This window comes from Notolepis coatsorum, assembly GCF_963971535.1.
Source record: "Notolepis coatsorum genome assembly, chromosome: 7".
NCBI lineage: Eukaryota > Metazoa > Chordata > Actinopteri > Aulopiformes > Paralepididae > Notolepis > Notolepis coatsorum.
Genome location: NC_140171.1, coordinates 53821453 through 53835276, shown reverse-complemented (window position 1 = coordinate 53835276; position 13824 = coordinate 53821453). Strand labels below are relative to the sequence as shown.

General features: G+C 47.7%; 1 protein-coding gene across 1 annotated transcript in view; it reads right to left on the bottom strand.

Moving 5' to 3' along the window:
• Positions 1 to 13824, bottom strand: part of LOC311231660 (3',5'-cyclic-AMP phosphodiesterase 4C-like) — a gene marked incomplete at both ends in the record, with an annotated part of 259689 nt that overhangs the window by 56844 nt on the left and 189021 nt on the right. Inside the window, 3 exons of the mRNA XM_084318288.1 lie at positions 2671 to 2707; positions 3281 to 3322; positions 8500 to 8690. Of these exons, the coding sequence (XP_084174414.1) occupies positions 2671 to 2707; positions 3281 to 3322; positions 8500 to 8690 (270 nt within the window). The remainder of the gene's footprint in view (positions 1 to 2670; positions 2708 to 3280; positions 3323 to 8499; positions 8691 to 13824) is intronic.

Sequence of the window (13824 nt, the reverse complement as noted above, 5' to 3'; positions counted from 1 at the left end):
ACTCCTCATCTGTGGAGTCATCTGATTCCTCTCTCTCATCATCCTCCTCATCCTCGTCTTCATCAGGTGCACATGTAGCAGAGTCAATGGTTGGTTTAGCTGGTGCTGTTTCAGGTTCTTCCTGCATTTCCTCTGCAGCACTCTCCCCCACAGCTGCCACACTGCACCTCTCCCTCTCAGCGTCTGACACGGTGATTTCCTCTGTCACTGCTTCTTCCTCTCTGCTTTCGTCATCGGCGTCCTCCTCTTCATCAACGTTGTCCTCCTCCTCACCGTCCCCATCATCATCATCGTCTGGTTCGTTCTGAGGAAGTCTCTGGGTAGGACTCAGCAGGTCACCTTCAACCCACACCCTGGAGGGAACATAAAATGGGATTGAATAGTCATCGTCGTCCCCATCTTCATCAACGTCCTCCTCATCATCATCTTCGATGTCCTCTTGAGGCACAGTCAGAATGGAGGGGACATAAAATGCGATCAAATCGTCGTCCTCTTCTTGGCTCTTCATCGTCCACTCCCTGGAGGGGACATAAATGGGGGTCGACTCGTCCTCCTCATCATCATCTTCCTCCTCAATCAGGCCATGTTTCATCAACCACTCCCTGGAGGGAACATGAAAGGGAATCGAATCGTCATCCTCTTCCTCATTATTGTCCTCTTCCTTATTATCCTCACCTTCATCTTCCTCCTCAATCAGGCCATGTTTCATCAACCACTCCCTGGAGGGAACATGAAAGGGAATCGAATCGTCATCCTCTTCCTCATTATTGTCCTCTTCCTTATTATCCTCACCTTCATCTTCCTCCTCAATCAGGCCATGTTTCATCAACCACTCCCTGGAGGGAACATGAAAGGGAATCGAATCGTCATCCTCTTCCTCATTATTGTCCTCTTCCTTATTATCCTCACCTTCATCTTCCTCCTCAATCAGGCCATGTTTCATCAACCACTCCCTGGAGGGAACATGAAAGGGAATCGAATCGTCATCCTCTTCCTCATTATTGTCCTCTTCCTTATTATCCTCACCTTCATCTTCCTCCTCAATCAGGCCATGTTTCATCAACCACTCCCTGGAGGGAACATGAAAGGGAATCGAATCGTCAACCTCTTCCTCACTGCCCTCCTCTTGATCGCTGTCCTTTCCTCTGGACTCCGACCATGGCTTGCGAAGTTCAAGGGAGGGTTTATGTATTTTGTGCTCGCACACCTTGGAGCTGAAATCAACACAGTGATTAGTAAAAACATCATCAGCACCATTGTTGTGATATTCATTGGCCGGTTCAAAGTCGCGCCTCTCAGTCAAGATGTTTCATATTTCAAATCTCTTTGTTGTTTCTCAAGCTCTTGTTTTTTCTTTAAATTGGCAAGGCGTACCATTAAGCGTGCCTTTTCAGCTTCAACCTTTCTTAGCATAGATTTGCGGGTTTGCCTCTTGGCTTCAAGCATTTTGTTTATTCTTTTTATTTATCCTTTGTAGTTTGAACGTTGCATTCACTTGGTGTGTGGGTTTCCTTTTCTTTCTGCTTATTATGCAGTAACGTAATATAATACAATAAAAATAAACGTAAATTTTTCACCGATGTAGGCCTATATAGAACTGGGAATTTATTGCCACACATCCGCAATGTCCAAGCGAACAATTTCGTTTCCACACGTCCAGACGACATTAATTGTGATGGTTCAACATAATACGGCTTCCAATCCGTTCCATAATCCACAATATCACAATTAATTAGTCTGACGTTAGGAACCTCCTCATGGCGTTCGCACGGAACCACAACAATGTAGCAATGTGACAATGTCCCGACTCACTTTCCTATTTGCAATTACAGCATAGCATCCAAACAATTCCATCTTCACGGAAGGCGTTTACAGCTCTTCACACTATCCATTTCAATTTCAGGTAATCCAATAACAGACGTTTAAAATCTTCTTACCTCGCTTTCTTTTGTGAGGAAAGTTGTCCTATACTTATACTCACATCCTTTTGATCATGTTTCATGAGGGAATTCTCACACTTCTTCCATTAGGGATTTTTCTACTTTGTAGTGTCCGCTTGTCGCTCCCCAATGAATCGACAAGCGTCCACGATGCACCCGCAATTAATTATCTTACTCAGTCCCAACGTTTGTGATGTTGAATGAATTGAATGTCCAAAGTTGCCACCGGTTCGGTTTACAGGGTTTATTGTTGTCCAAAGGTGAATGATGGTGAATGAAGGGTTAAATCAGAACAGTTGTCAAGTGCTCCATTGTCAGTTCCAAAACGGTGAGACAGGTAAAAAAATGTATCCTCATCACAGGTGCATGGGATTACAGTAATTAGCTAGGCTATTTATAGAAGAGTGGCTATAATGGAGGCGGAGAGCCCTCTAGTGTTCAAACATAAATAAGACACTATCCTAAGCACAATAATAATAATATTAATAAACAAAACACTCATATGGCCTTTACACATGTCTTGCCCGAAAAGGTCTCAAATGGCCCTAAGAGAAAGCCCTTTTTGTCGTAAGTCCGTTGGAGAATGAGACCCACTGTGTGTGTGTGTGTGTGTGTGTGTGTATGTGTGTGTGTCTGTGTGTGTGTGTGTGTGTTCCCTACACAGACCACTTCAGAAGAGAGTTGCGTCATCGTTCCCTCACACACACAACACGAAGGCGCACTGACTGACCTGTGCAAATGGAGTCACGATCATGTCTTCGCCGTGCCTGGAGAGACAACACAAGACAACACAGTCACACATCTAACGGTCATGTCTTCCCCGTGCCCCCTGGTGGAGAGACACACACAAGACAACACAGTCACACATCTAACGGGGGAACGCCACCCTCCCGACAGGGAACATGGAACAGACCGGCTTTGTAAGGCAACACCCGTCCCATGTTCACAAGAACTACGTTTGGCCCCAGGGGGCCAAAATAAAACGACAATATGGGGACACAAGAGCCTTCAAGCCAATCTGGGTCTCTGTGAGATGAAACAGGGAGAGGATGCCATGCAGGGCTGGGCCAGGCGGACTCTGAAGAGTGGGTGCTGTGGTGCAGAGGGTCACGACGTGCAGGTTAGCCTCCAGGACCGCCGGCCTTGGGACGCTCCATGCAGTGGGACACACTGGGACAGATCACACATCTGCAGGGGGTGTGGTGGTGAGACCTAGGGGGTGTTGTTATATAGATAAGTATTGGGGGGGGGGGGGGGGGGGGGACTGAGGTGGTAGCAAGGGGAGGGACGGTTGGAGGGAAGGTTGCAGAAAAACACCGCCTCCACACGCGTGGTCTCACCGAGGCAGCCAGCTGACCTCCCACTTCTTCAGGCCCTCCTCCCTTAGAACACAAAGGAGTAATAAGGTGTTGGTGACCAAGGCCCCATTTACACCCATAGAAAGAAAGATGTAGCTTTTAACGTCTGGTGTCAAAGACATGTCTAGTCAAAGTACTATACTCTTACCACCTAAACTGCACGGACTACAACGTATGACATATATCGTGCCAGTTAGGGTACCTTATGTAAACTGCACCTGTGTATACTGTATACGTTACTCACTCATAGGATATCTCATAGTGTTATTGACCATATTTATTGTAACGTATAATATAACTGATAGGGCACACAGACCCTCATCTGCACCTTTGTTACACTGCCTACTTGCTCATATTCAGAGTTAATTATATTGTTTACACTGCTCATGTTTATCTTTACTATAGTTGTATTGCCTATATTTATGTCTTATACTATTACCTGGATTCTGTCTGTTGTTCACAGACAAAAAGCCAGATCAGTGTAAATACGTCCTAAGCCAGCTTGATATCAACGGGATATAAATAGTGTAACTGCCCCCCGGCATGGTGATGAAATAAAGATGCGGTTATGTTTCGTACAGGTGCTTTTATTCATTTTCTCTTGCCTTTTGCATTTTAGCATAGCAGCACTGTAGCTTTTCTTTTGTAGTCGTCGTTGCACCGTGGTTGTACAGGTTGCATCGGTTGAACCGTGAAAACGTATTCCGCTTTACCAAGGGGTGTTAATTACTGAAGTAAGGTCCTTGTACTCTATATAGTTCGCTGTCTGCTCCGACATTGTCTCTTGGTTACTTCCTGTATTAGTTACAGGTCTCTTTGAGAACAAACATGATGCTGTGACCTTTATACTATAGAAAAGACGAGCTCTGCCCCCATGTGGACACTAAAGGAAAATGCACAAGCGGCAACTAAGATATTAACCCAGGGTTTCTTAAATAGAAAGTTTAATATTCTGAGCTAATAAAGAAAAGTTGATCATCTAGACCAATGTAAATTAAAGCTTACTGATAATAAAGATGATAGGCATCTTGACCCTTGGCGGTCATTTACAAATAGCTTTAAAGCACAGCTCAAGACCTATATTTATACTCTTGCTTTTAGCTGATTTTAAAAATCCCTGTTGTCATTTATGCTTTTTAGCTATTTTATTAATCATGTTTTACTATATATATATATATTTGGGGGTTTTAAACTCCTGCTTTTCTTTTCTTTACTTGTTTTTGCTTTATTGTTAAATTTAGTATTTAATTTTTTTTGCTCTGTTAAGCACTTTGAGCTGCATTCTATGTATGAAAGGTGCTATATAAATAAAGATTATTATTATTATTAAGCCAGCTTGATATTAACTGACTAGGACAATACTTCTGTTGGCAATGATGTGACTACTGGACAAGCTGAAGCTCTATGATGACTGATGCACCGGTCATAGCTGAGAACTGTACACACTGTGCACTGGAGTATGGTATCGCATCTGATCTGTAGATTGATTGATTGATTGAAAACTTTATTAACAGATTGCAGAATGGGTACAGTACAGTACAGCTCAATACACACAATTGTTAAGGGGATGCAGACCAGAGAAAGACTTTCGTCTTGTTTACATCAGGGTCCCCCATTTTCAATTCATCATAACATACATGACATACATGACATACAGATACAGTACTGTTTGATCAAGACATTTATGACATACAAGACATATATACACATTATACAGTACTGTTTAACACAGTCTGTGCCAAAACCGGCTTTTTACGTGTTTGGCCGCCGACCGTTGAGTGCCATAAACGTAAAAAGTATTTTTTTGGATCGTTTGATCTTTTTACTTTGATCCCCGCTCTACACAGTTGTCGATCTGCATCATTTAGGCACGTCCCCACACATTGGAACTGCATTCTGATCGACTATCACCAGGGGGCAGTATCGTCCCGTGTCTGAACTGCATGGGGCTCTGGGCTGATAGTCAACTTCACTTCCAGTTTCTCCTCGCGAGTGGCCCCTCCTTCTCCTGGGACAGAAATTCACAGTCCTCGCCTCGGGATTCCGTTGCATAAGCGTATTTGACCATCGAAACGTGTAAGGACATATACACTGGTAATTGCATCACTTGGAATTATTCTTTTGGAATACCTTCTGGCTACGTTAAGGTACATTCTATGTCTATTTTACCGAATCTGAAACGTGTTTTTCTAGCGATCACAGTCCTGTGTTTCACCGGACGAAAAACACGATGATTTTGTGATGATACATACATACAAGTCATATACCTGTGATTTGGGAGTATTCAGGGTTTCAGGGGATCAGCCAGAACGGTTTGGGCTTATTGCACATAATGCGTTTTATCTCGCAATCTATGAAAAAATACTGTATTATCTTGGAAATGCGCGATGTTTAGCGTGTAAATTAAAAAAAAACTGCGCGTGGAAACAAATTATTATTCCCATGCTGGACTACAAGTAATGTTTGTTGAAATGGGCCACACCATGTCTCTACAGCTATAATACAGAACACACACACAGCTTCGCTAACATAGTGCAACGACCACGGAAACGACTAGAAAGGCTGGCAAGGTAAATTAACCAAACAGCGTGGCACTCAAAGTGTTAAGGGGTAGACAAGCAGATTTGGGCCAATTGATTTTGAAGCCTGATAGTTAGATAGAGATCTTAAAAGAAAAATATATACTGTACATTCGAAGGGGAAGAAACTGTACATTGGAGGGGGTTAGGTGGGTGGGGGGGGGGGTTGGGGTTTGGACATTTACCGGGACCAGTTTCTAATTGCAGCCACCCGTAGGTGCTCTTTGAGAGCGGTTTTAAAGGTGGGTAGTGATTCACATTCCTTTACGGCTGTGGGTAGGGCGTTCCACATCGATGTGGCATAATTGCGAAACGTGTTTAGTGCCTTGTTTGAGCCGAATCTGGGTTTAACATGATTTGTGGAGCTCCCTCTGGTGTTGTGGTCGTGGTATTCACTGACCTTTGGGAAGTATTTCGACATGTACATGGGTACCTTAGTGGTGTAACAATAGTGTGAGATGACTCCAAACAAGACTATATTCATTGGCAATAGAAAGAGAGAGAGAGAGAGAGAGAGAGAGAGAGAGAGAGAGAGAGAGACGCTAAGCCCAACACTAAGCCCCGCCCCTGAGCCCAACACTAAGCCCAACACTAAGCCCAACACTAAGCCCCACCCCTGAGCCCAACACTAAGCCCCGCCCCTGAGCCCAACACTAAGCCCAACACTAAGCCCCGCCCCTGAGCCCAACACTAAGCCCAACACTAAGCCCAACACTAAGCCCCGCCCCTGAGCCCAACACTAAGCCCCGCCCCTGAGCCCAACACTCAGCCCAACACTAAGCCCAACACTAAGCCCCGCCCCTGAGCCCAACACTAAGCCCCGCCCCTGAGCCCAACACTGAGCCCAACACTAAGCCCCGCCCCTGAGCCCAACACTGAGCCCAACACTAAGCCCCGCCCCTGAGCCCAACACTAAGCCCAACACTAAGCCCAACACTAAGCCCAACACTAAGCCCCGCCCCTGAGCCCAACACTAAGCCCCGCCCCTGAGCCCAACACTAAGCCCAACACTAAGCCCAACACTAAGCCCAACACTAAGCCCCGCCCCTGAGCCCAACACTAAACCCAACACTAAGCCCCACCCCTGAGCCCAACACTAAGCCCCGCCCCTGAGCCCAACACTGAGCCCAACACTAAGCCCCGCCCCTGAGCCCAACACTGAGCCCAACACTAAGCCCCGCCCCTGAGCCCAACACTAAGCCCAACACTAAGCCCAACACTAAGCCCAACACTAAGCCCCGCCCCTGAGCCCAACACTAAGCCCCGCCCCTGAGCCCAACACTAAGCCCAACACTAAGCCCAACACTAAGCCCAACACTAAGCCCCGCCCCTGAGCCCAACACTAAACCCAACACTAAGCCCCACCCCTGAGCCCAACACTAAGCCCAACACTAAGCCCCGCCCCTGAGCCCAACACTAAACCCAACACTAAGCCCTGCCCCTGAGCCCAACACTAAGCCCAACACTAAGCCCAACACTAAGCCCCGCCCCTGAGCCCAACACTGAGCCCAACACTAAGCCCCGCCCCTGAGCCCAACACTAAGCCCCGCCCCTAAGCCCGCCCCTAAGCCCAACACTAAGCCCAACACTAAGCCCAACACTAAGCCCCACCCCTGAGCCCAACACTAAGCCCCGCCCCCTGAGCCCAAACACTGAGCCCAACACTAAGCCCCGCCCCTGAGCCCAACACTAAGCCCAACACTAAGCCCCGCCCCTGAGCCCAACACTAAGCCCAACACTAAGCCCGCCCCTGAGCCCAACACTAAGCCCAACACTAAGCCCAACACTAAGCCCAACACTAAGCCCCACCCCTGAGCCCAACACTGAGCCCAACACTAAGCCCCGCCCCTGAGCCCAACACTAAGCCCAACACTAAGCCCCCGCCCCTGAGCCCAACACTAAGCCCAACACTAAGCCCCGCCCTGAGCCCAACACTAAGCCCAACACTAAGCCCCGCCCCTGAGCCCAACACTAAGCCCAACACTAAGCCCCGCCCCTGGGCCCAACACTAAGCCCAACACTAAGCCCAACACTAAGCCCAACACTAAGCCCCGCCCCTGAGCCCAACACTAAGCCCAACACTAAGCCCCGCCCCTGAGCCCAACACTGAGCCCAACACTAAGCCAACACTAAGCCCAACACTAAGCCCAACACTAAGCCCTGACCCTGAGCCCAACACTAAGCCCCGCCCCTGAGCCCAACACTAAGCCCAACACTAAGCCCCGCCCCTGAGCCCAACACTAAGCCCAACACTAAGCCCCGCCCCTGAGCCAACACTAAGCCCAACACTAAGCCCCGCCCCTGAGCCCAACACTAAGCCCAACACTAAGCCCTGCCCCTGAGCCCAACACTAAGCCCAACACTAAGCCCAACACTAAGCCCCGCCCCTGGGCCCAACACTAAGCCCAACACTAAGCCCCGCCCCTGAGCCCAACACTAAGCCCAACACTAAGCCCCGCCCCTGAGCCCAACACTAAGCCCAACACTAAGCCCAACACTAAGCCCCGCCCCTGAGCCCAACACTAAACACAACACTAAGCCCAACACTAAGCCCCGCCCCTGAGCCCAGCACTAAGCCCAACACTAAGCCCCGCCCCTGAGCCCAGCACTGAACCCACTCACAGGTCGCTGGCGGTGGACGAGTGGCGCGACATGTTCTTGGGCGAGAGGTCGAAGTCCGAGTCGGAGCGGTAGAGGAAGGACTCGCGCCGCTGGCTGTGGGGGTAGTTGGCCTGCAGGACCAGGCCGGAGCCAGGACTGGTCTGGGGGTCCAGTGGGCTGCGGCCCACCGACAAGCCATTCTCCACATCGAACTACAGGAGAGAGAGAGAGAGAGAGAGAGAGAGAGAGAGAGAGAGAGAGAGAGAGAGAGAGAGAGAGAGAGAGAGAGAGATGAGAGAGAGGGGGGAGAGAGGAGAGAGAGAGAGAGAGGAGAGAGAGAGAGAGAGAGAGAGAGAGAGAGAGAGAGAGAGAGAGAGGGAGAGAGAGAGAGAGAGGGGGGAGAGAGGGAGAGAGAGAGAGAGAGAGAGTGAGAGAGAGAGAGAGAGAGAGAGAGAGAGAGAGAGAGAGAGAGAGAGAGAGAACAGGAGGATGCAGAGGGTTAATTTAAGATACACTAAACTGAGGAAAAATGTGTGTTAACATCAACATAGCCGGGCCGCGGGTAGGGGAGGGGTCAACACCGTTGCTATGGGGACAAATAGAGGAAAAGTGGGTCAGAGATGACAGGGGACATAGAGACATGGTTGCTATGGGCTAGCAACCGTCGCTAGGGACTATACCTAATAGATGGGAGCTCTTCCGGTTTTGCACTGACGCGTATAGACGTTGACAGAGAGACAGAGCAATAGCTGGAGGGTGGTGGGAGGGGCCTCAACCACCATCAGACTGATAGCAGAAGAGACGGTCGAATTTAAGGAATTCAATATACTTTTCAAAGACCTTTCCGAACTGTTTTTCCATCTGGTACAGAAGCTATGTTTATGGAAATAAACATCAACGTCCAGGAAAGGTATCCTGTTTCCAGTGTGTCGTTAATTCTTCTGGGTCGAATGCATCACCGGGGGGAGAGAGGGTATCAGTCAGTACGATGAGTGAGAGACAAACACAATGCAGAAACTTCACAGAACCACAGGTGACGAGGTGATTACTGGCTGAGGACCCGAAAATCCAACAAGTATGTGTGTCCCTATGTGTGTGTGTGTGTGTGTGTGTGTGTGTGTGTGTGTGTGTGTGTGTGTGTGTGTGCAGGGCCGCCTCAGGGGGTGTGCGAGCAGTGCGGTCGCACAGGGCCTCGCGGGAAGGGGGGGCCTCGCAAAAAAAAAAAAAAAAAAATTATTAATTTTTTTTATTATTTTTTTATATTTTTATTTTTATTTTTTGCGAGGCCCCCCTTCCCGCGAGGCCCTTTTTCATCACAGACCTAAAATCTAGTTTTGCTTATATGCTTATATATTTCACATTAGACAACGTTTGTAGAATGTGTCTGACTTGTTCTGGGTCTGCAGTCCTGCAGCTGCAGACATACTCACTATTGGAGCTCAGCCTCTGGGGTTCTGCAGCAGCATTGGTTTCAACGAAGGGAGTGGTTTTACTTACATCATGTGTAGACAGTGTAGTACGCCGGCGTGGCAGCGTGAGTCGGCTGCGTTTGACATTTTCGCGCTGTGCAGCTTTTGACTATGCTTAGTTATGCCAGCCAAGACGAAGAAAGAGGTCGGTCATTATCAGTCGGTCGGTCACCAAGGAACGTTGACGAAAGGCCTCTCGCTAGCGGGACAAATGGCCGGAGCCTTTCATGGTATAGCCATGATGTCGGCTAGTAGCTAGCTTAGCTAAATGCTAACTAGCGTTAGCTAACCTATTCAGAGGAGCGAGGCGAGGCGAGTGGATGTCTTTTCAAAAGAAGGAGAAGAGAACTTGTGAGCAGATAAATCTGTTAGGCAGCAATACGCCGAAAGGTGTCCAGTCTGCCGGAAAGTACTCGATGAAGAAGAAGAAGAAATTACACCGTGGGCCAAGAAAGTCTCCTTCCACGTTGATACTGCGTTATGGTGAGTCAACCTATGATTATATACCCGCCGTGGACCTGAGTCACCTGACCCTATCTCTCTTTCTCTCTCTCTCTGGAGCCAAACTGGTCGACTAGCTAATACTACTAGTAGCTAACTGTGTGAGCTAACTGTTAGCCAGTTAGCTGTTTAGCGTCAGCTGGGAACGTTCGTTTGATGCTATCAGTTAGCCTTGAGAATAGCAGGCCCTTTGACAGAAGATGTAGTCGGGCCTGCACCATGACAAGGCTCTGGCCATAGCTTCTTTTGTCCCGCCAGCGAGAGGCCTTTCGTCAACGTGGAGACCTGTGTTGCGGCCTTTCGCCCTGCGTTCCTCGTGCAGGTAACTTGGATTAATGAAAATGTCATGACATTACCCCACTCTTCCTTCCTTCCCCTCCCGAATGTTTTGTTAATAACGATGTTTTTTTCCAGGCAAAACATATGCTACTTCACAACATTTGGAGATACGACATGTGCTGTGTGTGAATGGTCGTTTGTGTAGCTTGGGTAGCGTTGGGCCATTGGCCAAAGCTGTGTGTGGCCTGGTGTCACAGTACCTGGCTAGCCTATTTAGCTGATGTCGGCCATTGGCTCCTTGCTGCTTTGGTTTCTCCTGGTATACCCTCTTCTTGTTGGATTTAAGTGTTGATCTTTGTCCTTTTGAATCTGTCATACATGCTCTAGTCTCTCTCTAACACACACACACATGACAAACACACATGTTCTCTCTCTCTCTCTCTCTCTCCTCTCTCTTTCTAACACACACAGTCTGCCTATGCGGCCTTTCTCGATGGCTAGGCTGTGCTCAAGGATCTTCAGTCACCAGTGCTCAGGTATTCTGCCACTGTGTACTCTCTGTTTAGGGCCAAATAGCATTTCAATTTCTTTCCAATGTGTCTCTCTCTCTCTCTCTCTCTCTCTCTCTCCTCTCTCTCTCCTCTCTCTCTCTCTTGGATTTAAGTGTTGATCTTTGTCCTTTTGAATCTGTCATACATGCTCTAGTCTCTCTCTAACACACACACACATGACAAACACACATGTTCTCTCTCTCTCTCTCTCTCTCTTTCTAACACACACAGTCTGCCTATGGCGGCCTTTCTCGATGGCTAGGCTGTGCTCAAGGATCTTCAGTCACAGTGCTCAGGTATTCTGCCACTGTGTACTCTCTGTTTAGGGCCAAATAGCATTTCAATTTCTTTCCAATGTGTCTCTCTCTCTCTCTCTCTCTCTGTACACTGTATATTGACTGTAGAACGGGAGCTCTCTCTCGCTCTCATCTTTTGCTATATGTTGACTGTATCATGCCCCGCCTCGGGCAGCGCTATTATTTAAGAATATGTTGACCGTATAAAAAAAAAAAAAAAAAAAAATATATATATATATATATATATATAATTTTTTTTTTTACCTTTGGGGGGGGGGGGGGGGGGGTGGGGGGGGGGGGGGGGCCTCGCGTTACATCTCGCACAGGGCCTCGCATTTCTCCCAGGCGGCCCCTGTGTGTGTGTGTGCGTGTTGGCATTTAACCATCATGGATGCTGACATAAACAGCTAATCTAACCCAGATTCTGTTGCCCGTATAAAGATGCTCTCATGTCACACGGATGACATTGCAACACAATTCGTGATTGTGGGGGCGTCAGAGACCAGCTGGTGACCAGTTGCCGGTTCAATTCCTGGGACTGAATGGGAAAGTTATAGGCAAGGCAGGTCTCATTCCCTTTTTTATTATTATAACTGTTTTGAACCCTTTCACTGCCACACGACAGCCGGTTAACCCTTTCACTGTGACAATACAGAAGGTTAGCCCTTTACTATCACACAACCGACGGCGATGCTCCATCATTAGCATCATTGTGAGAGTGTGAGCTAATGATGCTAATGATGGAGCATCGGCGTCGGTTGTGTGATAGTAAAGGGTTAACCTTCTGTCGTGTGGCAGTGAAAGGTTAAGACGCTCCATTGTGTGTAATACACTGTGTGTAGAGTTCTGTTATTCACATGTCATGAGCCTAGTGTTGGAGTTAATACGTCTGTAGAGTTCTGTTATTCACATGTCATGAGCCTAGTGGTTGGAGTTAATACGTCTGTAGAGTTCTGTTATTCACATGTCATGAGCCTAGTGGTTGGAGTTAATACATCTGTAGAGTTCTGTTATTCACATGTCATGAGCTAGTGGTTGGAGTTAATACATCTGTAGAGTTCTGTTATTCACATGTCATGAGCCTAGTGGTTGGAGTTAATACGTCTGTAGAGTTCTGTTATTCACATGTCATGAGCCTAGTGGTTGGAGTTAATACATCTGTAGAGTTCTGTTATTCATATGTCATGAGCCTAGTGGTTGGAGTTAATACGTCTGTAGAGTTCTGTTATTCATATGTCATGAGCCTAGTGGTTGGAGTTAATACGTCTGTAGAGTTCTGTTACGAAGGATCAGATTAAACCGAATATATATATTTATTTATGGATATATATTGAATAGTATTTGTATGTCGTTTGATATCCCTTGTATATTCCTTGTACATATGCACGGAATATCCCTTTAGCCTACTATAGCCCATAATAGTTCATTCTCTTATTGGACAAAGGACCAGGCGCCAGGGGACCAGCCCCTGGCGTCAAGTTCAAAGGTACCGACGAGACATGTCCGTACTAGCCCCGGCTGCGCTCAGGGATACGGCTACCGAAATGAGAGTGGCACTATTTGTTCACCGTGCATATAAATATGGCGCAAGTAAATGTAGAAGTCCCTTACCCTTCTTCCCAACTTAGTAACAGAACGTGAAGCCTCACCCACGATACGACGTGCGGTGAAGTATGGCCTGTTTGGCCTTAGAATAGCATTGAGACCTCGTGCGAATTAATAACTGAATTGTCAGAGTTTGGCACTGTACTGTCGAGTGCGACGTATTTCTATCAAGTAATAATAGTCTATCGTGTATGGTGCATCGTGCGGTTAGAGTTCTAAAGTGACCAGCATCTCCAACGCTTCCTCGTGTTATCTAGAGTCTTATCCAGGTTGGGCCGACCACATGGCGCTTTCATCCGAGGAGATCTAGGCGAGGACCGAGGGACATGTACACTGGATTACCTACCCGACGACTGCTGAGCCCTATGCGGCTGGAATATATATTTGCTTTGGTACTGTGATTTGTGGAGCGGATAATCGCCGACGCCTGTGAGTGTTGGATTTACCCCCGAGAGGAGTCAAGTTGAGTCGGCGCTCAGAGAGACTGAGGTCGCCTAGCTTCTTCTTCATTGTGGAGCTACAGCCTACAAGAGAACCAAGGTGTATTCATCTACGGATCAAGAGTCTATTGCACTGTCTTCTGTACTTGAAGTCTCCATAGATATCGTTGACCAGACGGTCTACTACCGACGGCTCTCCTACCCC